Consider the following 26,847-nt stretch of genomic DNA (forward strand, 5'->3'; position numbering starts at 1 on the left):
AAGCCTGTAATTGTGATTCTAGAATCACAGTCTCTGACACCATTTGATACCAAAAGAAATAAGCTACAAAGATTCTGAAAAAGCAGAATTTTAAGAGCCCAAGTTGAGTGTTTATTCTGGTCTTTTAAGTAGAAGGTTTGCTTCATCACTGCAATGTAGGACAGGCAAGAAGTTTAAAAGGTAATTCCAAAACTAAATTACTCTTGCAGAACCAACATGATATGCCAGCAGAGCCCAGAAATGATGTGCACCTGCCAATGTGCTAAATTTAGGGGGAACTAATCAAACTGAATGGCATGCAAATTTCATAGACAATTTTCTTTATTAATAGTTCATAAACTATGAGTGAAAACTAAAACAAAGAGGGAAAAGTATTCAATTTTACCCACGACAGAGATAAAAACTCATGTTTCCATGTTCTGTTTCTTCTCTTATTGACAGAAATGTATTTTTACGTATATTTTACATTGTGCAGACAGCAATGTTATCACTGATTTTTTTAAAAAAATGTCTTAACATCCTTAATAATGCATTTCCATGCCATGGTTACATGTGACTGTGTAGCGGGTATTCTAGCACCATTCTCGGTGAGAAATGCTGGATGATTTTGGAGATTTTATCAGAGACACGTTTATAAGATAACTGTTAATTATGGGAGGTTACCTGCTCCCATTCTAGTTCTTAATTCAAGTCTAATTCTAAGTAACAGAACCAGGCCAGAAGAGGCAATGAAAACACTAAAATGTCGCAGTAAATGTACAAGTAAAATATCTTAGGTTAAGGCTCTCACCTTTATTCCACAAAAGATACATAGTTTCAAAAATGTGGGCAATTTTGACTTAAATCGATAGGTTTACTCAGTACATAATTTTAAATGGACTTTCTAAATTGTGTTCTATTTAATTCCAAGGCACATGGTTTCTCTGAATAGGGTAGGGGAAAATTATGCCCTCTCTTCCAATTATTACCTATTACTGATCTTGAGATCTCAAGATGTCTGTGCTACTCAGATGATGAAAGGAAAATGGCAGGCCATGGCCCTAGAAAATTATCCTGCAAGAACACTCAGGAGCATATATGGTTAGGTGGATATTAGCTTTCATGATGCAAACTAACACTGGACTGTCTTCTGTTGGATTCTAGGGGCTTATGATATCCTTATGGAGGAACAAGGCTTCTGTTTGCTTATTTCTATTAGTTAATATTAAACGTGAGTGTGGATTTATTGAGTATTTGTGTCATGGTAACTCTCAGTATTCCTTCTTCATGGGAGAAAGCCACTGGCCATTTTCACTGTTTTCTATAATACCTGAACTGTCCCATCTCCCTTATATTTTGAAAGGATGGGCATCATAGGGTAATTCCTGATTTATGTGCAAAAGTTTTTTTGAAAACCATAATTGTACATCTATCCATGCAAACTATTCTATCCTAACCTATTCAAACTTAATTATTCTAACCTTCATACATATCTAATGGTATTTGTAGGTGCCATATAATTGATATAGGCCAGATGGAATAATCCTAGAAGCTAAGTGCATCAAGAACTCACTAAAATAATACAGTATGGGAAAGAGTAAAATTATAGAAGATAGTCTAAAATGACTGTACTAAAAAAAAAATTGTCCCCCTCCCTAGGATTTTGGTTGTGACCTGAATAATAATTAAAATAATAGTTATTACAATTTACAGGATGAAAACGGAAAGTGAATCCATAGAACCACCGTAATGTGGAAGCCTATTCAGAGCTGACCATGACTGAACCATGGCGCTAATCAAAACCACAGATACCCACGTTAAACGAAACATCATTACGTTTTTTTCACTCTTTTTGTATATAGCATAATTATAAAGCAATATCACAAGACCTAGGGGAGTAAGAATAATGAAGACGTCCATGCTACTTTGTTCATTCTGTGGAACACTCCAGTCTCCATAGAACAGTGAATTTCATTCAACCCTGGCTGCACTTTAAAACTAGCTGTATTCATAAAATAGGATGGCCATGCCCAACTCCAGACCAATGGAATTAAATCAGTCTCTGGGAGTGGGTTTAGGGCATCACAAATTTTTAAAAACAAACGCTCCTCAAATGACCCCGACCTACAGCCAAGGTAAGAAACACCTTCCTAAGGCCTTTCGGGGAGTGGGCACTGTGAGTGACCGGCCATTTTCAAACAGCAAGTTATCAGGTTGGGAACTTCTAAGGTGAGAGGGATTGGTTTGTATGAGGCTTTGATCTTGCAATAGTTATTGCATATGGATATTTCTATAGTCCTCTTCTGCTTGCAGTATCTGGTAATGGGGACAAAGAAGTTTAAGAGCACAGGAAAAACCCCAGGGCATCCCCAGAAGCAAAGTGGGGAAGAAAACCACTCCCTAATCAAATACCATAGTCATGGTAATGCTGACCTTTAGTAGATAAAAGGGAAACTCTAAGAATTTTAAAGAAACACACCCCAGAAAATGAGTGTGGTGATGAGGTAAGCCAGGCGCTCACTACCTTTTGTGAAAGATCTTTCCAGGGCACGTGCAAGCCTAAGTAAGCAGGTGAGTTGCTCCAGTACCTCTCTACTAGGACCATTTTCTTGCCCAGATAGTTCTAGATCTCAGGCTGTTAAGCCTGGGAGGACGTTAGTATCAGGTTCGCCTGCAGGCCTTTCTCCTTCCCAACACATTTAAATTTTTTGACAAAGGAAGCTGAGCAGGTTGGTTCCACTTTACCTAGTTTTAAGTAATCTCATATTTAGTAGTGGGCTATTTATTGAGCTCAAATCACGAAAATTTGAAGATTCAAGCCTCAGTTTTGTCATTTGATGACTTTTGGGATGGCACCAGGGTGACGTGTAGGTTATTTCTCTTTATTTTTCCTATCTATAGATGACTAATCCTTGTTTTGCATTCAGAGAAATATAAAAAAATGGAATGTGTTTGTGAATTATTACATCATAGCCTTCCTCAAGAAAAAAGGGCAGTGCTCTAATGAGGACCTGTCTGTCAGCATCTCTGATGCTCACCTCCATTTCTAAAGAACACTTTTCAGGGCTAACCATTTCCCTAGGAGTAGAAGATTACTGTGATAAACCAGAGAAAAGAAAATATCTTAAAATTCATCCTAAAAAACTGTGTTCTTCAAGATGGTGATAGTACACAAAAGTAGAGTTAATTAGTAATTCCCGTTGCTTTTATAAAGCTGCTACGATCTGCCAAGTTTTATTAAATTTTACAATCATACAATTTTTATAACCTTTTGAGAAGGAAACATTTATCTCAGACTGTTTTATTCTGTTCTGCTTTGTCTTTGCAAATGCTGAAATGGTGAAGAAACTAACCTAACTGGCTTAAAGGGCACATAAAATGCAATGGTAACTTGTAAGAAAAGAAACCGTGGGCCAGACCTTTGCATAGGAATCGAAATCCCTCTAGTGAGGTCACTCTGATTTGGTTCTGATTTGCTTGTCCACTGGGGCTCCTGTTCCTGCTTGGTTCCCAGAACTGTTCCTCACCAGTATCTGAGGGGATTAGAAAGGATTTCACGAGCCACCCAGAGATTCTTGTTCCTCCGGTGCAGTTACACAATAGGAGGAAAGAAGCCTCATACATTCAGGAACAGAAGGTCTAGTATCTTTTACTATCTCAGCTTTCCAGCCTAGTGTTTAATATTATGCAGATAACCAGCTATAATCACGTGTGTGTATAATGTCTACATCTGTACTTTCACAATTTAGGAAATATTGTGCCGCTTACTCAATTGTGAAGCAATATGCTTTTAAAAGACAGTGTCTACTTGACACTTCTTAACTCGATATTGAGTCCTCAATGAAAAATAACCAATTTGTTTGGCATTACAAAAACAAAAGGAGAAGGTAGGGAAAAAACTCATAAACCATTTGTGTGAAGGAAATTATTTTCCCAGGAAGTCCAACTAAGCAGCATTTTCATACGGCTATAGTATATTTCCTTTCTTGAAAACTTTGTCAAAATGGATGGCATCAACCTCTAGTCTGATAAATCAGTGTCATAGCTCTTATCATAACCATAGTTATGGAAAACTTGTTCTCGTGCTCTACTAGACTCTGGCTGAAGAAAATCAGAGGACATTGAAGACATCAGAACTTAGGAGTCTCTAAAGTCCATGACCCCCATGACTGTAAGATGTAAGAAAAAGAGAATGCGTTTTGTCAAAGAATGCGTGAGGAGTTAAAAGTGGGGAAAGGAAAATGAGCAGATATATATGTATTAACATGAATCAGAAGAAACTGACATCTTTTGTAGGTCAAAGATGGTCAAGTGCTGATGATTTTAAAAGTTCAACCTAATATCAAAATCCCAAAAAGTAAACAACGTTTGACATCAGTCTTATGAATAAAAATGTCTTCTCTTTCTTCTCTGTATCTGAATTGCTTTACCTTCTCTTTTTCTAAATCAAAAGAGGAAATAAAGCGAACAAAAAATCAATGAACAAATATGACAGGGAAAAATTTAAAGTACAAAAGGACGACATAATATAAACAAAGAGGAAAAGATTAAACATTGAATAGGAGGAGAATGTAGATAAACAAGGAAAATATTTAAAATTGAAAGAAAAATTAAAAATGAAGTGACATCCAAAGTCTAAAATATAAACACAATGGCTGGGAAAATATTGATATTTCACTTAGCAACACCAAATGCAAAAATAGTCTATATCACTAGCTGCTCTCAGAATCAGTGCTTCTCAACAGTTGATTACTAGACTTTAGAACAGGAAGAATCTATAATTTGGTTATATGTATTCAAAGCCTCCTTCTTTCCATAGAATGATGTTCTGTATATGAAGGATAAATGATAAATCAATGAAAAGATTCATATCTACTAGTAATATGTGATTAAATATTTCTAATAAAATCAATTTTTGCTTTTCACTAATTCTCTTGAGCAATAAAACGTGTGTCTATTTTAGAACTGATGTGCTAAACTAAAGGGAATCAGAGGCCAATATGAACAGAAAATGGGAAAGGAAAACACAATTGAACAAGAGGGGTGGGCACCAAAATAAAAATACAAAGAAAAGTTATATATAAAGAAATAGTAAAATGAAGACAGACATTATAACAAGGGAAAGTGGGTGGCTTTTTAATTTAAAAAAATAAATAAAAGCACAGACCCACTTTTATCAAATAAACAATTTGTACAATGCATTTAAAAGCACACAGCCTTCATGTTCTCTCTATAAAGAAAGATGTTACCTTTTCTTGTTGAACACAGACTTTTAAAAATAATATTTTTATTATTTGAAACATAACATTTCTATTATTTGAAACAACTAATCCTTGTACCTCTTGAGTTTCCAGTTATCATTAAGAAGCTACAGGCCTAATAAAGATAAAACTTCCAAAGTAAACATGTAATCAACTTTCACCTGAATGTGTTAGTGTAGTTACTTGACTTTGATGATAATGAGATTAAAGTAACAATAATGCTGGATATGACAATTGTTTGGGAAAAAAACCTGAAAAGATTCACTAATACGTCTCTTAAAATGACAGTTTCTTTTGTGGCTCTATGAATATTTCCAGCCATGTGGTCCAAGTAAAATTGTCAATGGCATTCTATTGTGTAACATTTGGAAAAATGAATGAACATAACCCAATATTTGCAAGTGTATTTTTAAAAGTCATTTAAGTAGCAGTGTATCTTCTACCAATTGTGTTCACTGGTGGCCTGAGGTTGTCACTTACTAGAATTAGTGCTGTCATCCTTGGTTCCATCGAGAGCTCCATCGGGGTGCATTTGCAAGTAGTAGCCTTGCCTGCAATATAACCTGGTCACTATACCCTTGAGCTGGGGATCTGAAAGGCAAACATAGTGGTCATAAGCCTCACAATGTGTCACAATTGAATTTATTTTTTCTTTTCTGTTTCTTTTCTTTCTTTTTCAGAAGTAAGAGGGTATTTTATGGACATAGCACCTTTTATTTTATGTTTCCCAGATGTCTCTATTTCTCAAACCTGGAAGATGCTAATCACAGAAGGCGAAGAAACTGCAGTCATCAGCTGAAGCTAATAGGTCATTTTATGAAACTGATATGTGTGTATTTAAACGGTTGGTTAGTTAAAAGATTAAACTACTTAATCTGTTAGTTTAGTTATTAGTTAAGTCCTAAACTAACTAGCTTAATAGTTTAAACTAATATGATTCAGGATGGCAGGATAAGAGTTTTGCAAACTTCTGGCTTTAAGAAACCTTGTTAAAGGCTTCTTAACCTTGTTAAAGACTTCTTTAACAAGAAACCTTGTTAAAGGCTTTTTACTTAATTTGACGAGGAATTCCAAAATGTGAAAAAGCTGTGTTAAAAAAAAAGTCACACTAACATTTGTTACACATTCTTAGAAAAAGCCCTGATGTGGAGGATGTTTCCTTGATGTCTAAATGGTCACCCTAACTTGCACAGAAACATCTGTGTACTTATGTGTGATCCATAGGAAAATGTGTAAATCAACTTCTGAACTCAGGGCAAGACACAATAACAAACCTAAGCTCTCTGGCCATAATCTAGACCAATTAGATGAATTAAAAAGATAATCCTATATAACTTATATAACTAAAAAGGACAGTAAAATTGCATAATATGGCTTTTGATTCTTGGCCCAAATGGCTTGAGGTTGAGGGCAGTGGAAGTTTATTAAAACCAAAAGGGGACAGATGCACCAGAAATACATCTACACGTGGAACAACTCCTACAGAACACCTACTGAACGCTGGCAGAAGACCTCAGACTTCCCAAAAGGCAAGAAACCCCCCACGTACCTGGTTAGGGCAAAAGAAAAATATAAACAGAGACAAAAGGATAGGGACGGGTCCTGCACCAGCGGGAGGGAGCTGTGAAGGAGAAAAAGTGTCCACACACTAAGAAGCCCCTTCGCGGGCGCAGACTGCAGGTGGCGGAGTGGGGGAGCTTCGGAGCCGCGGAGGAGAGCACAGCAACAGGGGAGCGGAGGGCAAAGCGGAGAGATTCCAGCACTAGAGGATCAGGGCCAACCGGCACTCACCAGCCGAGAGGCTTGTCTGCTCACCCGCCGGGGCGGGCGGGTCTGGGAGCTGAGGCTCCGGCTTCAGTCGGAGCGCCGGGAGAGGACTGGGGCTGGCGGCATGAACACAGCCTGCAGGGCGTTAGTGCACCTCGGCTAGCCGGGAGGGAGTCCGGGGAAAAGTCTGGACCTGCCGAAGAGGCAAGAGACTTCTTCTTCCCTCTTTATTTCCTGGTGCGCGACGAGAGGGGATTAAGAACGCTGCTTAAAGGAGCTCCAGAGACGGGCGCGAGCCGCGGCTAACAGCGCAGACGCCAGAGACGGGCATGAGACGCTAAGGCTGCTGCTGCCGCCACCAAGAAGCCTGTGTACGAACACAGGTCACTATCCACAAACCCCTTCCGGGGAGCCTGTGCAGCCCGCCACTGCCAGGTTCCCGGGATCCACGGACAACTCCCCCGGGAGAACGCACGGCGCGCCTCAGGCTGGTGCGACGTCACGCCGGCCTCCGCCGCCGCAGGCCCGCCCCGCACTCCGTGCCCCTCCCCCGCCCTCCCCCGGCCTGAGTGAGCCAGAGCCTCTGAATCAGCGGCTCCTTTAACCCCGTCCTGTCTGAGCAAAGAACAGACGCCCCTCCGGCGACCTACATGCACAGGTGGGGCCAAATCCAAAGCTGAGCCCCTGGGAGCTGTGAGAACAAAGAAGACAAAGGGAAATCTCTCCCAGCAGCCTCAGAAGCAGCGGATTAAAGCTCCACAATCAACTTGATGAACCCTGCATCTGTGGAATACATGAATAGACAACAAATCATCCCAAATTAAGGAGCCGTGTGGATGAAAGGCTCTTGGTGCTTCAGCCAGGAGTTAGTGCTGTGCCTCTGAGGTGGGAGAGCCAACTTCAGGACACTGGTCCACAAGAGACCTCCCAGCTCCACATAATATCAAACGGCGAAAATCTCCCAGAGTTCTCCATCTCAATGCCAGCACCCAGTTTCACTCAACGACCAGCAAGCTACAGTGCTGGACATCCTATGCCAAACAACTAGCAAGACAGGAACACAACCCCACCCATTAGCAGAGAGGCTGCCTAAAATCATAACAAGTCCACAGACACCCCAAAACACACCACCAGACGTGGACCTGCCCACCAGAAAGACAACATCCAGCCTCATCCACCAAAACACAGGCACTACTCCCCTCCACCAGGAAGCCTACACAACCCACTGAACCAACCTTAGCCACTGGGGACAGACACCAAAAACAATGGGAACTACGAACCTGCAGCCTGCACAAAGGAGACCCCAAAACACAGTAAGATAAGCAAAATGAGAAGACAGAAAAACACACAGCAGATGAAGGAGCAAGATAAAAAACCACCAGACCTAACAAATGAAGAGGAAATAGGCAGTCTACCTGAAAAATAATTCAGAATAATGGTAGTAAACATGATCCAAAATCTTGGAAATAGAATAGACAAAATGCAAGAAACATTTAACAAGGACCTAGAAGAACTAAAGATGAAACAAACAATGGTGAACAACACAATAAATGAAATGAAAAATACTCTAGATGGGATCAATAGCAGAATAACTGAGGCAGAAGAATGGATAAGTGACCTGGAACATAAAACAGTGGAAATAACTAATGCAGAGCAGAATAAAGAAAAAAGAATGAAAAGAACTGAGGACAGTCTCAGAGACCTCTGGGACAACATTAAATGCACCAACATTCGAATTATAGGGATTCCAGAAGAAGAAGAGAAAAAGAAAGGGACTGAGAAAATATTTGAAGAGATTATAGTTGAAAACTTCCCTAATATGGGAAAGGAAATAGTTAATCAAGTCCAGGAAGCACAGAGCGTCCCATACAGGATAAATCCAAGGAGAAATACGCCAAGACACATATTAATCAAACTGTCAAAAATTAAATACAAAGAAAGCATATTAAAAGCAGCAAGGGAAAAACAACAAATAACACACAAGGGAATCCCCATAAGGTTAACAGCTGATCTTTCAGCAGAAACTCTGCAAGCCAGAAGGGAGTGGTAGGACATATTGAAAGTGATGAAGGAGAAAAACCTGCAACCAAGATTACTCTACCCAGCAAGGATCTCATTCACATTTGATGGAGAAATTAAAACCTTTACAGACAAGCAAAAGCTGAGAGAGTTCAGCACCACCAAACCAGCTCTACAACAACTGCTAAAGGAACTTCTCTAGGCAAGAAACACAAAAGAAGGAAAAGACCTACAATAATGGACCCAAAACAATTAAGAAAATGGGAATGGGAACATACATATAGATAATTACCTTAAATGTAAATGGACTAAATGCTCCCACCAAAAGACACAGATTGGCTGAATGGATACAAAAACAAGACGCATATATTTGCTGTCTACAAGAGACCCACTTCAGACCTAGAGACACAAACATACTGAAAGTAAGGGGATGGAAAAAGGTATTTCATGCAATGGAAACCAAAAGAAAGCTGGACTAGCAATTCTCATATCAGACAAAATAGACTTTAAAATAAAGACTATTAGAAGAGACAAAGAAGGACACTACATAATGATCAAGGGATTGATCCAAGAAGAAGATATAACAATTGTAAATATTTATGCACCCAACACAGGAGCACCTCAATACATAAGGCAAATACTAACAGTCATAAAAGGGGAAATTGACAGTAACACATTCATAGTAGGGGACTTTAACACCCCACTTTCACCAATGGACAGGTCATCCAAAATGAAAATAAATAAGGAAACACACGCTTTAAATGATACATTAAACAAGATGGACTTAATTGATATTTATAGGACATTCCATCCAAAAACAACAGAATACACATTTTTCTCAAGTGCTCATGGAACATTCTCCAGGATAGATCATACCTTGGGTCACAACTCAAGCCTTGGTAAATTTAAGAAAATTGAAATTGTATCAAGTATCTTTTCTGACGACAACGCTATGAGACTAGATATCAATTACAGGAAAAGATCTGTAAAAAATACAAACACATGGAGGCTAAACAATACACTACTTAATAACGAAGTGATCACTGAAGAAATAAAAGAGGATATCAAAAAATACCTAGAAACAAATGACAATGGAGACATGACAACTCAAAATCTATGGGATGCAGCAAAAGCAGTTCTAAGAGGGAAGTTTATAGCAATACAATCCTACCTTAAGAAACAGGAAACATCTCGAATAAACAACCTAACCTTGCACCTAAAGCAATTAGAGAAAGAAGAACAAAAAATCCCCAAAGTTAGCAGAAGGAAAGAAATCATAAAAATCAGATCAGAAATAAATGAAAAAGAAATGAAGGAAACGATAGCAAAGATCAATAAAACTAAAAGCTGGTTCTTTGAAGGGATAAACAAAATTGATAAACCATTAGCCAAACTCATCAAGAAAAAAAGGGAGAAGACTGAAATCAATAGAATTAGAAATGAAAAAGAAGTAACAACTGACACTGCAGAAATACAAAAGATCATGAGAGATTACTACAAGCAACTCTATGCCAATAAAATGAACAACCTGGAAGAAATGGACAAATTCTTAGTAAGGCACAAGCTGCCAAGACTGAATCAGGAAGAAATAGAAAATATGAACAGACCAATCACAAGCACTGAAATTGAAACTGTGATTAAAAACCTTCCAACAAGCAAAAGCCCAGGACCAGATGGCTTCACAGGCGAATTCTATCAAACATTTAGAGAAGAGCTATCACCTATCCTTCTCAAACTCTTCCAAAATATAGCAGAGGGAGGAACACTGCCAAACTCATTCTACGAGGCCACCATCACCCTGATACCAAAACCAGACAAGGATGTCACAAAGAAAGAAAACTACAGGCCAATATCACTGATGAACATAGATGCAAAAATCCTCAACAAAATACTAGCAAACAGAATCCAACAGCACATTAAACGGATCATACACCATGATCAAGTGGGGTTTATTCCAGGAATGCAAGGATTCTTCAATATACGCAAATCAATCAACGTGATACACCATATTAACAAATTGAAGGAGAAAAACCATATGATCATCTCAATAGATGCAGAGACAGCTTTTGACAAAATTCAACACCGATTTATGATAAAAACCCTGCAGAAAGTAGGCATAGAGGGAACTTTCCTCAACATAATAAAGGCCATATATGATAAACCCACAGCCAACATCGTCCTCAATGGTGAAAAACTGAAAGCATTTCCACTAAGATCAGGAACAAGACAAGGTTGCCCACTCTCACCACTCTTATTCAACATAGTTTTGGAAGTTTTAGCCACAGCAATCAGAGAAGAAAAGGAAATAAAAGGAATCCAAATCGGAAAAGAAGAAGTAAAGCTGTCACTGTTTGCAGATGACATGATACTATACATAGAGAATCCTAAAGATGCTACCAGAAAACTACTAGAGCTAATCAATGAATTTGGTAAAGTAGCAGGATACAAAATTAATGCACAGAAATCTGTGGCATTCCTATACACTAAGGATGAAAAATCTGAAATTGAAATCAAGAAAACACTCCCATTTACCATTGCAACAAAAAGAATAAAATAACTAGGAATAAACCTACCTAAGGAGACAAAAGACCTGTATGCAGAAAATTATAAGACACTGATGAAAGAAATGAAAGATGATACAAATAGATGGAGAGATATACCATGTTCTTGGATTGGAAGAATCAACATTGTGAAAATGACTCTACTACCCAAAGCAATCTACAGATTCAATGCAATCCCTATCAAACTACCACTGGCATTTTCACAGAACTAGAACAAAAAATTTCACAATTTGTATGGAAACACAAAAGACCCCGAATAGCCAAAGTAATCTTGAGAACGAAAAACGGAGCTGGAGGAATCAGGCTCCCTGACTTCAGACTATACTATAAAGCAACAGTAATCAAGACAGTATGGTACTGGCACAAAAACAGAAATATAGATCAGTGGAACAAGATAGAAAGCCCAGAGATAAACCCATGCACATATGGTCACCTTATCTTTGATAAAGGAGGCAGGAATGTACAGTAGAGAAAGGACAGCCTCTTCAATAAGTGGTGCTGGGAAAACTGGACAGCTGCATGTAAAAGTATGAGATTAGATCACTCCCTAACACCATACAGAGAAATAAGCTCCAAATGGATTAAAGACCTAAATGTAAGTCCAGAAACTATCAAACTCTTAGAGGAAAACATAGGCAGTACACTCTATGACATAAACCACAGCAAGGTCCTTTTTGACCCACCTCCTAGAGAAATGGAAATAAAAACAAAAATAAACAAATGGGACCTAATTAAACTTAAAAGCTTTTGCGCAGCAAAGGGAACCATAAACAAGACCAAAAGACAACCCTCAGAATAGGAGAAAATATTTGCAAATGAAGCAACTGACAAAGAATTAATTTCCAAAATTTATAAGCAGCTCATGCAGCTTAATAACAAAAAAACAAACAACCCAATCCAAAAATGGTCAGAAGACCTAAATAGACATTTCTCCAAAGAAGATATACAGACTGCCAACAAACACATGAAAGAATGCTCAACATCACTAATCATTAGAGAAATGCAAATCAAAACTACAATGAGATATCATCTCACACCAGTCAGAATGGCCATCATCAAAAAATCTAGAAACAATAAATGCTGGAGAGGGTGTGGAGAAAAGGGAACCCTCTTGCACTGCTGGTGGGAATGTAAATTGATACAGCCACTGTGGAGAACGGTATGGAGGTTCCTTAAAAAACTACAAATAGAACTACCATATGACCCAGCAATCCCACTACTCTGCATATACCCTGAGAAAACCATAATTCAAAAAGTTTCATGTACCAAAATGTTCATTGCAGCTCTATTTACAATAGCCCGGAGATGGAAACAACCTAAGTGTCCATCATCGGATGAATGGATAAAGAAGATGTGGCACATATACACAATGGAATATTACTCAGCCATAAAAAGAAACAAAATTGATCTATTTGTAATGAGGTGGATAGACCTAGAGTCTGTCATACAGAGTGAAGTAAGTCAGAAAGAGAGAGACAAATACTGTATGCTAACACATATATATGGAATTTAAGAAAAAAAAATGTCATGAAAAACCTAAGGATGAAACAGGAATAAAGACACAGACTTACTAGAGAATGGACTTGAGGCTATGGGGAGAGGGAAGGGTAAAGTGTGACAAAGTGAGAGAGAGGCCTGGACATATATACACTACCAAACGTAAGGGAGATAGCTAGTGGGAAGCAGCCGCATAGCACAGAGAGATCAGCTCGGTGCTTTGTGACCGCCTGGAGGGGTGGGATAGGGAGGGTGGGAGGGAGGGAGACGCAAGCGGGAAGAGATATATGTATATATATAACTGATTCATTTTGTTGTGAAGCAGAAACTAACATACCATTGTAAAGCAATTATACTCCAATAAAGATGTAAAAAAAAAAAACCAAAAGGGAAGTTAGATGGTAACATACTTCTCATTAGATGATTCATCTAAAAGATAGCCAGTCTAGTGATCCGATGCTTCACAAAGAGCCAATTGTACCTTTGAAAATAAACATTTGCATGTGGCTTTTCAAAGGCCATCCTCATCTCATGTCTAGATTGATGGGGGGCATCAGAATCCCTGCCATGGCAACTGGCATCTCTCCACAACCCCTGAATAGGACATGCAAATGCGATCATGCTGTCAAAACAGGAGGATATTACAGAATGATGAAACAGAGCATCTTGTAATCAATCATAAAATGATGGACTTCAAACAGCTGAAAACACACAAAAAAAGCCACATGCAAAAACAAACATAAAAAGCTATTCAAAACAGAATATCCTCAGCCTTATGTTTAGTTCTCAAGAAATTAGAAAGTGAGAGCATCTGTTTCTATGTATATCTGAATTTGAAAAATGACCCCATGGTACACAGATTTTCTTCAAAGATACTGTGATATTGAAGAAAACCTGAAAAATAATACATGAAAATCACAGCATTCATGTGATCAAGCATGTTAGAATACAGGTGTTTTTGGAAGAGCAGGATTTTGAAAAGAAACATCTACGTGATTATTAGGATTGTGTCATGTATGTTCCTTACTCTGTAGTATATAATTTTAAAAATCACATAATTCTAAGATGTGCATTAGTGGAAAAAATTACTCTTGTGCCTTAATCTGCCCATCATCCAATAAGACTTGGCTGGGCTACTGACCCTTGAAGTACTGAGGACTTTTCCTAGTTTTGCTGCATCATATTCTTGCTTGTCACTGAAAATAGGTAGCACAGAAAAGGAAGGGAACAAAGGCGCGGACAAGGGTAGGGATTCTTAGTTGCCATGAAAACATATAGAGCATTTTAGAGATTGACAGTTTTTCTGCAAAACCTTTATGTTCTGGATCACTTATTTTTAGTGATCCTATATCGCAGCAACTATATCTTCTGCACTTGAATTAAGTACATCAGGCAAGGCAGTGAGAAGACCCATAACCCCCGCAGAGTCCCTTTCACACGTACACAGCGAGAGCCCTTCTCTTTTGTTTTTTGTATTAAAAAAAGATAAGAGAGAACAAACATTGGAGAGGATGCAGAGAAAAGGGGACCTTTGTGCATTGTTGGTGGGGATGTAAAATAGGTGCAGTCCCAGTGGAAAACAGGATGGAGGTTCCTCACAAAATGGAAAATAGAAATATGATCCATTTGATCCAGGAATCTCACTTCTGGGTGTACATGCAAAGGCAGTGAAATCAGGATCTCAAAGAGATATCTGCACCCCCATGTTCACTGAGGCATTGTTCACAGTGGCCAAAGCATGGAAACAACCTAAGTGTCCATCAATAGATGAAGGGATAAAAAAAATATGTGGTGTAGATACACAATGGAATATTATTCAGCCATAAAAGAGAAGGAAATTCCGCCATTTGTGACAACAGAAGCGAACCTGAAGGACATGAGGTTAAGGGCCTAATTTGTCATCATCACACCTCATGTCTGATACGAAAGTACCAGTAAAACATGAAATTGTGTTTTTGAGTTCTTATTTAATTTTAAGACAAGAAAAACCAAATTGATTTCTATTTACATAGTTTCACGTTATTTGTTTGTTTGTTTGTTTTAGAAACCGTAATAACATCGACCACGTTGTTCTCAGGTGCCAGGATTGACTCACTGAATTTTCACCACAACTTACTTAATAGGAAGCCCATTTTGATGATGAGAAAGTGAAGACACAGAACAATGAATTAATTTGACAAAGAACATATGACTAATAAGTGCAAAGCTGGGGTTGACATGAGCCTGCCCACTTAGCTACTAAATTATGTGGCCTGTAAAAATCGAACAATCGAATTAAACATCTTAAAATACAAACTCATCTGCTTTTTTAAACTAGGTTCTCGAAGGTTATCTCTAGCTGTGTCTAACCCCTAACGCTGCATACTTGGAGCTGAATCTATAATATAAAGCAATAACATAAAGTTAGAAATGACCAAATTTCTTGAAAATCTCTTCTAAGATCTGCCCTACTTTGCCATTGGCCACATTTCCAATAAATCTCTACCCATAAAACCCTCACCAAAATTATAAATTTAATAATGTATACGTTTAAATTCCTACAGTATCATTTTCACTTTAATTCCCTCATCTCCACCAACTTCAGCCAGAAGTCAACTCCTGACATGACACTGATGTTAACAGTGTCAACCCCCTAAGACCAACACCACGCTTGCCTTTTTAATTCCACCTAATGGGTTGTCCAATTCCTATAGATGCTGTCTTCAAAATCTCCTTCACTCTTTTCCCTCTTTCTATTTTCACCACCAGCAGCAGTTCAGCCCCTAGTGGCCTCTCCTAGGTGGTCTTAAAACCTGCAGTATGCCTGTTCCAATCCATCAGATGAGGAAATATGTAGCCACTCTCCAATACCCGCTGAATTACTCACACCCTGCAGCAGTGGGGCACCGTCCTATCTGCCCAACCTTGGTTTCTAGTGTTCCCACGCCATCCTCAGTGCATAGCCCAACCTGGGTCACTGTGGGCTGCCTACAAAGATCCCATAATCTCCCACCTTTATCCTGTTCCCTTAACCTTACGTGTCTCAAATACATCCACTTCCCTAGAGATGCTCCCCTGCGCACCTGTGCACACAACCCCACGTGCACATGTCTTTGCCTAGTTACTCCTTTTTCTTCTTCCCAAGTTTGACTCCATCAATACTTCCTTTGGGGCACTTGCCTGACACCTCAGAAGACGTCAGACTCCTCTTTGGAATGCTTTTATGGCAGCATTCTTTATAGGTGTAAGATTTTGTAAACATCAAAATGATTTCATTTTGAAATATTATTAATACATTAAAAGATAGAGAAAGCAACACAACCTACATCCATGCACCCACCGAGATTAAACAGACGTTAACATTCTGCTCTATAATTCATAACTTTAATTCTATGTTTATTTGTGCACTTGTATCACTGATGTCTGTCTCCAACCTGGACTGTAAGTTTCATAAGGAAAACTGAAATGTACTATATTGCTCACCATGGCATTTCCTGGGTCTAGATAAATGAGAGCTATGCACTATATATTTCTTGAATGAATATTGGCAAAGGTGTAGTTTTCCAGTAATTTCATATTGCAGGTAAAAGTGAAAACTGGAACAACAACATGACAACTAAGACACAAATCACAGAAAAGCCTTAAAAATGTCCACAACTTTTGATCAGGTGATTGTACTCTCTGCACTTCTAACCCCAAAATAAGTCCTCAGCGTGGTATAAAGTTTTGTGTAACAACATATGTATATATAACACGATCAAGACTATGTAAAAAATACTATCCATAGAGAAAATGGGGGAGGATGTGCCAAAATGTTAAATATAACTCTATTTTGATGGTTATCGGAATATTTATTTTCAGTATCTTATTATTTGCAAAATATCCTATCATGATGGCATGCTAATTTTATAATGCAAATGCAGAAATTTTAATAAATCTTTTAATGCCTTTGGGAAAGAATGAGTTAAAATAGCATTTTGTACCTACTTGCAAATAATATTGGACGCATATATGCAAGTAAACTAAACACCTATTACTGTTGTAGATTAACTGGTTGCCCCAACTTTTCAAGAATTCCACTTAATATTTTCTCTTTGCACATAACCACATGTCCATAAAACCTTTACTGTGATCCTTATTTATATAATTGGCCATTGTGCAATGTGGCCATTTATAGCTTAAAGTCAGTCTTTCAAATAATTAAAACAAACAAACAAAAAACCTTTTTTCCCTAAGCCTAAAGTATACAACCAAAAAATCACAGCAAAAACAAAACAAAACAATTTTACTGACAAAACAACCGCATCAGTTATGTGTGGTCACACAAAGGTATGACTAATCTTCTGGATCTACTGTGAATAGAAGGCTCTAACCCTTCATTTTCTCGCTCTACTTCAATACAAGTCTCAACTTCCGTCTAATATGTGCTGGACAGATAACTTACATGTATTATTTGATGACTCTTTGAGAGAAAAGTTGACAAAAAAGGACCAAGAAAATCTCACATAACTGCCAGAATGGATAGGACCCAGACTGTGCAGCAATTTAAAGCAACAGCGTCCAAAGTGGAGGGCCTCTCCTGGCCAAGGGGATTGTGGGACAGTGCACTGCAGTGTATGAAGACCCAGTATCAGAACTTACTATTTTATTATCTCCAAAAATGAGAAAGAACTTAAGCTTCACTAATACTTAACATGAATTGACATCAGTGTCTTCAGAGTCACATGTCACATTAGGTCCTTGAAGTACCTGAGGCAGGTGGGGCATCCCATAATACTGAGGGGCTGGCCCAGTGACCCTGGCTCTCAGTCACTGTTCCCAATGAATGCTTTACAGTATGTTGAAATTTATGTGCTCCTGGTTAAGCGGGCTTATAAATTATATTATTTAGTTTAACTAAAGTTAGGATAGTGTAGGGGAAAAAAGCCCCAGAGATAGTATGGATCAAAGGTGATACAAAAAAGCAAGCAAAAGCTTAACATGAAGAAAATAACAAAGATGACATATCTTCTACATGGATTATGTGGTTAAAAATAAGCATGGAAGTATCAAAACAATGATAATCTATTCAAATCTCACATGAAGTCAGCCAAAAGATTTTAAAAATGTTTAGAAGACGATCTGAAGTACATCTACTGTGATAAGAATGGAACCTCACCCTAAATGAATATTATGCCTTAGGATGTAAAAGAATGGAAATATTGCTTGTGTGAAACAAACTTATATTGAGGTGCATGTCCACATTTTTCTTTAAACTAATGGGATAAGAAGGTTTGGTGACAAAGTGCTACAAAATCAATGATCTTATTTGCAATACCGATACAGCCCAAACCCCTACAACTTGGACTCTCAATTAATAATTGAAGGATGAATAAAAATATTTGAAGTCCCACACCTATATTTTGTTAGCCATATAAAAAATGCAAAATATTTTCCAACTTACAAAATTCTTAGAGTTCTTTATTCTCTTTTAAAATACTTATGCATTCAGAATATCTACTCTGCTTAAGAAAATATGAAAACTTAGCCTGTCTTAATTATCCTTTTCCTTTTGTTTTGTCTTTTATATTTACTGTGCCTGCACATTTTACTAAAAATGTTCTGAGGATACTCCTAGAGTGAAACTCTAACTATGCTCTCTGATATTAATTAAAATAGAAATAACGAAAGCTAATGTGCATGTATATCAAGGAAAAAAAAGATGTTTCTTAATATATTAGCCTCAACACTTAGAACTGAAAGGAATGCAAATCAGTCCAACTGCCTTCAGGTACAGGGGAAAAAATACCCAACATTTTTAATTAAAACAATCACTTTCTCAGAAGTGGGTTGATTTAAATCAATCACTGTCACAAATTATTTTAATAAAATGTGCAGACTGACAAAAGGGAAATCAGGATAACTCTTAGAATAATGTATACATAATGTAAATCATTATTTAAATTGAAAAATGTACAATATGGCATGGATTTTTATATGGCAAATACATAAAGGTATATACACACATACTATGTTTATTTACACATAAATCTCAGTACTAATTATAAGCATAGGTTCTTTTTTTTTTTTTTTTTTTTTTTTTTGCGGTATATGGGCCTCTCACTGTTGTGGCCTCTCCCGTTGCGGAGCACAGGCTCCGGACGCGCAGGCTCAGCGGCCATGGCTCACGGGCCCAGCCGCTCCGCGGCATGTGGGATCTTCCCGGATCGGGATACGAACCCGTGTCCCCCGCATCGGCAGGCGGACTCCCAACCACTGCGCCACCAGGGAAGCCCAGTTCTTTTTTTTTTTAACATCTTTATTGGAATATAATTGCTTTACAATGGTGTTAGTTTCTGCTGTATAACAAAGTGAATCAGCTATACGTATACATATATCCCCATAACCCCTCCCTCTTGCGTCTTCCTCCCACCCTCCCTATCCCACCCCTCTAGGTGGCCACACAGCACCGAGCTGATCTCCCTGAGCTATGCAGCTGCTTCCCACTAGCTATCTATTTTACATTTGGTAGTGTATATATGTCAGTGCCACTCTCTCACTTCGTCCCAGGTTACCCTTCCCCATCCCCGTGTCTTCAAGTCTATTCTCTGTCAGCGTAGGTTCTTAAATGTCCTCTATTAGCTATGGGAAATCATATATTTTTTTAACAGGGTAAAAAGCAATTTTGGAATATATATTTTTGTTGTAGCTCTAATTTGATTTTGGCACTCCTAGTAAGAGAAAATAGTATTGTGAATAATTTATCCAGTCATAAATTATCATATAGTCCAATCATAAAAATAAACCATGCCTAGGAACTCTTCTAAAGAGCTGAAAAAAAGGGTGAGACAAGGGCACTAAGGAAAATGATAAATAAAACTAAAGGTGTGAAAATATGCTATCTCTTTCTGTTAATTTCTGAGAATGTCATTCAATTTCCTTCCTGCACTGACCTCATGCTACCTCCAGAGCCCCATGCCTCTGGGAACCTTGTTTCAGCCATTTCAGAATTGTTGCTGAATCCACCACCCCAATCCAATGCATTATCATGTCTACTGAATTTTAACTGCAGATTCTACAGCCTACAATAGCCTCTCCACCTTTGCCTACCCGATCCTTTGCCTGTAGGTACTAGGGATACAATCTGGCCTAAAAGTACAGTTCTTGCTCTCAAAGAGCTTGCTGTCTATTGAAGAGAGAAGGAGAGAACCTGTAATATGATTTTACGCCAATGAATCATGAGTTAAATTACTGGGTTTACATGTCTATCTGCCTGAAAATAAATTAAAAATCTTTTGATAATTTGCATCATTATTATTCAAAATAGACTGTCACTAGGCTTTACAGAGAACAGCTGCTCAACAAATATTTATTGAACTGAATTCACATTCTGTTTGTTTTTTAAAATCTATATATGTTTTAAATGGAATTAAAAGCAAAATGCATTTTTGTATCTTACTTAAGAATTAGAGGAGAAGAGTATACTTGAGATAAAGATAAATGTGGGTTTTGAAAGGGAAGGATCAAAAAATTTTAAACTTATTTTCCAAAAGTTATTTTGGCAAAAAAATTCCCTCTAGGTAAAATATATTAAGAAAACAGCAGTGGGTAAAGCCTCTTCCTGGGGAAATGTCTGAGAAGATCATTACAGGAAGGCAAGCAGTGAAGATTCTGCTTAATATTTGACCCTAAGCTTCAAGGAGCAGACAGACCTTGAGCAGACCTAGATATCTTGGGATTCCGGCTGCAGCACTGAACTTTTCAAATATTCAGGGTCTATAAGCTCCAGAAAGAAGCCTATCTTTGAAGCTCACTTAGAAAAGCACCCCATTCCAATGCTATTCAAAATCTTAGCAGTAGGGCTTCCCTGGTGGCGCAGTGGTTGAGAGTCCGCCTGCCGATGCAGGGGACGCGGGTTCATGCCCCGGTCTGGGAGGATCCCACATGCCGCGGAGCGGCTGGCCCGTGAGCCATGGCCGCTGAGCCTGCGTGTCCGGAGCCTGTGCTCCGCAACGGGAGAGGCCACAGCAGTGAGAGGCCCGCGTACCACAAAAATAAAAGAATAAAAAATCTTAGCAGTATAGTTGCAGTAAGCACATATTACTAAATATGTTAAATTGCCAGAATATTCCATGCTCACTTAGCCAGTGTCTAAATATTTAATAACCTTCTTTCTATTTCTTATTACAGGATTACTTTTAAATAAGAAAACCACTATGGCAAAAACTGCTGCAGACCTCCTTTGGAATGACAGATTCTGAAAACAAACTAGCATCTTGAAACACTCACAGGTCTTTTTTTTTTTTTAATTACTTTTATTTATTTATTTACACAGCAGGCTCTTATTGGTTATCTATTTTATACATATTAGTGTATATATGTCAATCCCAATCTCCCAATTCATCCCACCAACAACACCACCCCAACCGCTTTCCCCCCTTGGTGTCCGTACATTTGTTCTCTACTTCTGTGTCTCAATTTCTGCCCTGCAAACCGGTTCATCTGTACCATTTTTCTAGGTTCCACATATATGCGTTAATATACGATATTTGTTTTTCTCTTTCTGACTTACTTCACTCTGTATGACAGTCTCTAGGTCCATCCATGACTCTACAAATGACCCAGTTTCATCCCTTTTTATGACTAATATTCCATTGTATATATGTGCCACATCTTCTTTATCCATTTGTCTGTCGATAGGCATTTAGGTTGCTTCCACGACCTGGCTATTGTAAATAGTGCTGCAATGAACATTGCAGTGCATGTGTTGTTTTGAATATGGTTTTCTCTGGGTATATGCCCAGTAGTGGGATTGCTGGGTCATATGGTAATTCTGTTTTTAGTTCTTTAAGGAACCTCCATACTGTTCTCCACAGTGGCTGTATCAATTTACATTCTCACCAACAGTGCAAGAGGGTTCTCTCTTCTCCACACCCTCACCAGCATTTCTTGTTTGTAGATTTTCTGATGATGTCAATTCTAACTGCTGTGAGGTGATACCTAATTGTAGTTCTGATTTGCATTTCTCTTATAATTAGTGATGTTGAGCAGCTTTTCATGTGCCTCTTGTCCATCTGTATGTCTTCTTTGGAGAAATGTCTACTTAGGTCTTCTGCCCATTTTTTGATTGGGTTGTTCGTTTTTTTAATATTGATCTGCATGAGCTGTTTATATATTTTGGAGATTAATCCTTTGTCCGTCGATTCGTTTGGAAATATTTTCTCCTATTCTAAGGGTTGCCTTTTTCTTGTTTATGGTTTCCTTTGCTGTGCAAAAGCTTTTAAGTTTCAATAGGTCCATTTGTTTATTTTTGTTTTTATTTCCATTACTCTTAGGAAGTGGGTCAGACAGGATCTTGCTGTGATTTATGTCAAAGAGTGCTCTTCCTGTGTTTTCCTCTAAAAGTTTTATAGTGTCTGGTCTTACATTTAAGTCTTTGATCAATTTGGAGTTTATTTTTGCGTACAGTGTTAGGGAGTGTTCTAATTTCATTCTTTTACATGTAGCTGCCCAGTTTTCCCAGCACATTTATTGAAGAGGCTGTCTTTTCTCCATTGTATATCCTTGCCTCCTTTGTCATAGATTAGTTGACAATAGGTGCATGGGTTTATCTCTAGGCTTTCTATCCTGTTCCATTGATCTATATTTCTCTTTTTATGCCACTACCATATTGTCTTGATTACTGTACCTTTGTAGTATAGTCTGAAGTCAGGGAGCCTGATTCCTCCAGCTCCAGTTTTCTTTCTCCAGATTGCTTTGGCTATTTGGGGTCTTTCGTGTTTCCATACAAATTGTGAAATTTTTTGTTCTAGTTCTGTGAAAAATGCCAGTGATAGTTTGATAGGGATTGCACTGAATCTGTAGATTGCTTTGGGTAGTAGAGTCATTTTCACAATGTTGATTCTTCCAATCCAAGAACATGGTATGTCTCTCCATCTGTTGGTATCATCTTTAATTTCTTTCATCAGTGTCTTATAATTTTCTGCATAGAGCTCTTTTGTCTCCATAGGTAGGTTTATTCCTAAGTATTTTATTCTTTTTGTTGCAATGGTAAATGGGAGTGTCTTCTTAAATTCACTTTCAGATTTTTCATCATTAGTGTACAGGAATGCCAGAGATTTCTGTGCATTACTTTTGCAACTTTACCAAATTCCTTTATTAGCTCTAGTAATTTTCTGGTGGACTCTTTAGGATTCTCTATGTATAGTATCATGTCATCTGCAAACAGTGACACTTTTACTTCTTTTCCAATTTGTATTCTTTTCTTTTTCTTCTCTGATTGCTGTGCCTAGGACTTCCAAAACTATGTTGAATAATAGTGGCGAGAGTGGACATCCTTGTTTTGTTCCTGATCTTAGAGGAAATGCTTTCAGTTATTCACCATTGAGAGCGATATTTGCTGAGGGTTTGTCATATATGGCCTTTGTTATGTTGATGTAGGTTCCCTCTATGCCAACTTTCTGGAGAGTTTTTATCATAAATGGGTATTGAATTTTGTCAAAAGCTTTTTCTGCATCTATTGAGATGATCATATGGTTTTTATTCTTCAATTTGTTAATATGGCATATCACACTGATAGATTTGTGTATATTGAAGAACCCTGCATCCCTGGGATAAGTCCCACTTGATCATGGTGTATGATCCTTGTAATTTGTTGTTGGATTCTGTTTGCTAGTATTTTGTTGAGGATTTTTGCATCTATATTCATCAGTGATATTGGTCTGTAATTTTCTTGTTTTGTAGTATCTCTGTCTGGTTTTGGTGTCAGGGTGATGGTGGCCTCGTAGAATGAGTTTGGGAGAGTTTCTCCTCTGCAATTTTTTGGAAGAGTTTGAGAAGGATGAGTGTTAGCTATTCTCTAAATATTTGATAGAATTCACCTGTGAAGCCATCTGGTCCTGGATTTTTGTTTGCTGGAAGATTTTTCATCACAGTTTCAATTTCATTACTTGTGATTGGTCTGTTCATATTCTCTGTTTCTTCCTGGTTCAGTTTGGAAGGTTATACCTTTCTAAGAATTTGTCCATTTCTTTCAGGCTGTCCATTTTATTGGCATAGAGTTGCTTGTAGTAGTCTCTTAGGATGCTTTGTATTTTTGTGGTGTCCATTGTAACCTCTCCTTTTTCATTTCTAATTTTGTTGATTTGAGTCCTCTCCCTCTTTTTCTTGATGAGTCTAGCTAAATGTTTATCAGTTTTGTTTATCTTCTCAAAGAACAAGCTTTTAGATTTATTGATCTTTGCTAATGTTTTCTGTGTTTCTATTTCATTTATTTCTGCTCTGATCTTTATGATTTATTTCCTTCTACTAACTTTGGGTTTTGTTTGTTCTTCTTTCTCTAGCTCTTTTAGATGTAAGGTTAGATTGTTTATTTGATATTTTTCTTGTTTCTTGAGGTAGGATTGTATTGCTACAAACTTCCCTCTTAGAACTGCTTTTGCTGCATCCCATAGGTTTTGGATCATCATGTTTTCATTGTCATTTGTCTCTAGGTAGTTTTTGATTTCCTCTTTGATTTCTTCAGTGATCTCTTGGTTATTTAGTAATGTATTGTTTAGCCTCCATGTGTCTGTGTTTTTTACATTTTTTTCCCTGTAATTTATTTCTAATCTCATAGCACTGTGGTCAGAAAAGATGCTTGATGTGATTTCAATTTTCTTAAATTTACTGAGGCTTGATCTGTGATCCAAGATGTGATTTATCCTGGAGAATGTTCCATGCACACTTGAGAAGAATGTGTAATCTGTTGTTTTCGGATGGCATGTCCTATGAATATCAATTTAATGTATCTGGTCTATTGTGTCATTTAAAGCTTGTGTTTCCTTATTAATTTTCTGTCTGGATGATCTGTCCATTGGTGTAACTGAGGTGTTAAAGTCCCTCACTATTATTGTATTACTGTTGATTTCCTCTTTTATAGCCATTAGCATTTGCCTTATGTATTGAGGTGTCCCTATGTTGGGTGCATATATATTTATAATTGTTATATCTTCTTCTTGGATTCATCCCTTGATCATTATGTAGTGTCCTTCCTTGTCTCTTGTAACATTCTTTATTTTAAAGTCTATTTTATCTGATTTGAGTATTGCTACTCCAGCTTTCTTCTGATTTCCATGTGCATGGAATATCTTTTTCATACCCTCACTTTCAATCTGTATGTGTCCCTAGGTCTGAAGTGGGTTTCTTCTAGACAGCACATAGATGGGTTTTGTTTTTGTATCCATTCAGGGATCCTGTGTCTTTTGGTTGTAGCATTTAATCCATTCACATTTAAGGTGATTATCGATAAGTTATGTTCCTATTACCATTTTCTTAATTGTTTTGGGATTGTTTTTGTAGGTCCTTTTCTTCTCTTGTGTTTCCCACTTACAGAATTTCCTTTAGCATTTGTTGTAGAGCTGGCTTGGTGGTGCTGAATTCTCTTAGCTTTTGCTTGTCTGTAAAGCTTGTGATTTCTCCATTGAATCTGAATGAGATCCTTGCTGGGCAGAGTAATCTTGGTTGTAAGTTCTTCCCTTTCATCACTTTAAGCATATCATGCCATTCCCTTCTGGCTTGTAGAGTTTCTGCTAAGAAATCAGCTGTTAACCTTATGGGAGTTCCCTTGTATGTTATTTGTCATTTTTCCATTGTTGCTTTCAATAACTTTGTTTGTCTTTAATTTTTGTCAGTTTGATTACTATGTGTCTCGGCGTTTTTCTCCTTGGGTTCATCCTGCCTGGGACTCTCTGCACTTCCTGGACTTGGGTGGTTGTTTCCTTTCCCATGTTAGGGAAGTTTTCTACTATAATCTCTTCAAATATTTTCTCAGGCCCTTTCTCTCTCTCTTCTCCTTCTGGGCCCTATAATACGAATGTTGGTGCATTTAATGTTGTCCCAGAGGTCTCTTAGGCTGTCTTCTTTTTGTTCATTTTTCTTTATTCTGTTCTGTGGCAGTGAATTCCACCATTCTGTCTTCCAGGTCACTTATCCGTTCTTCTGCCTCAGTTATTCTGCTATTGATTCCTTTTAGTGTATTTTTCATTTCAGCTATTGTAGTGTTCATCTTTGTTTGTTTGTTCTTTAATTCTTCTAGGTCTTTGTTAAACATTTCTTGCATCTTCTTGATCTTTGCCTCCGTTCTTTTTCTGAGGTCCTGGATCATCTTCACTATCATTATTCTGAATTCTTTTTCTGGATGGTTGCCTATCTCCACTTCATTTAGCTGTTTTCCTGGGGTTTTATCTTGTTCCTATATCTGGTACATAGCCCTCTTTTTTTTTTGTCTATCTTTCTTTGAATGTGGCTTTTGTTCCACAGGCTGCAGAACTGTAGCTCTTCTTGCTTCTGCTGTCTGCCCTCTGGTGGATCAGAAACACTCACAAGTTCTATGTTTAACTTATGATACCTTGTTACAGTAAAGACACAAACAGACACACACACACACCCCAGATAGCACAGAGTGAAGAAAAAGTTTTCATTTCACCATAGTGTGGCCAAAATCACACCGCTTAATTTTAACAGACAATCTTTCACTTTCTGCTGCCCACCACAGATGCCACTTTATACTTATTATAATACAAAATATAATTGCATATTATAAATATTAATCATGCTTCTCCCTATGTTCTTCATAAAGTTTGAGGCTAATCAAATGTAACTGAATGGCTTAAGGAACAAAGGCCCAAGAGTATTATTAACACTTGCTAACATTTTGTAGTCAAACACCATAATGAGCAAATTTCAATGCTGGAAATATGACTGAAAAATAATGTGAATGCTATGTGAACCATATACCACAATCTGAGAGCTTAATAATTATGCAG

General features: G+C 37.8%; 1 protein-coding gene across 3 annotated transcripts in view; it reads right to left on the reverse strand.

Annotated features, from left to right (window-relative positions):
• The window catches only part of FGF14 (fibroblast growth factor 14), a 639,343-nt gene that overhangs the window by 114,610 nt on the left and 497,886 nt on the right, over window positions 1-26,847 (reverse strand). For 2 of the 3 annotated variants that reach the window (XM_032611348.1, XM_032611349.1), the window contains exon 2: window positions 5,721-5,831. The exons of the other annotated variant lie outside the window; for it this stretch is intronic. In XM_032611348.1, coding sequence (XP_032467239.1) covers window positions 5,721-5,831 — 111 coding nt within the window. The remainder of the gene's footprint in view (window positions 1-5,720; window positions 5,832-26,847) is intronic. 3 annotated transcript variants of the gene reach the window in all.

This window comes from Phocoena sinus, chromosome 18, assembly GCF_008692025.1.
Source record: "Phocoena sinus isolate mPhoSin1 chromosome 18, mPhoSin1.pri, whole genome shotgun sequence".
In the NCBI taxonomy this organism is placed as follows: Eukaryota; Metazoa; Chordata; class Mammalia; order Artiodactyla; family Phocoenidae; genus Phocoena; species Phocoena sinus.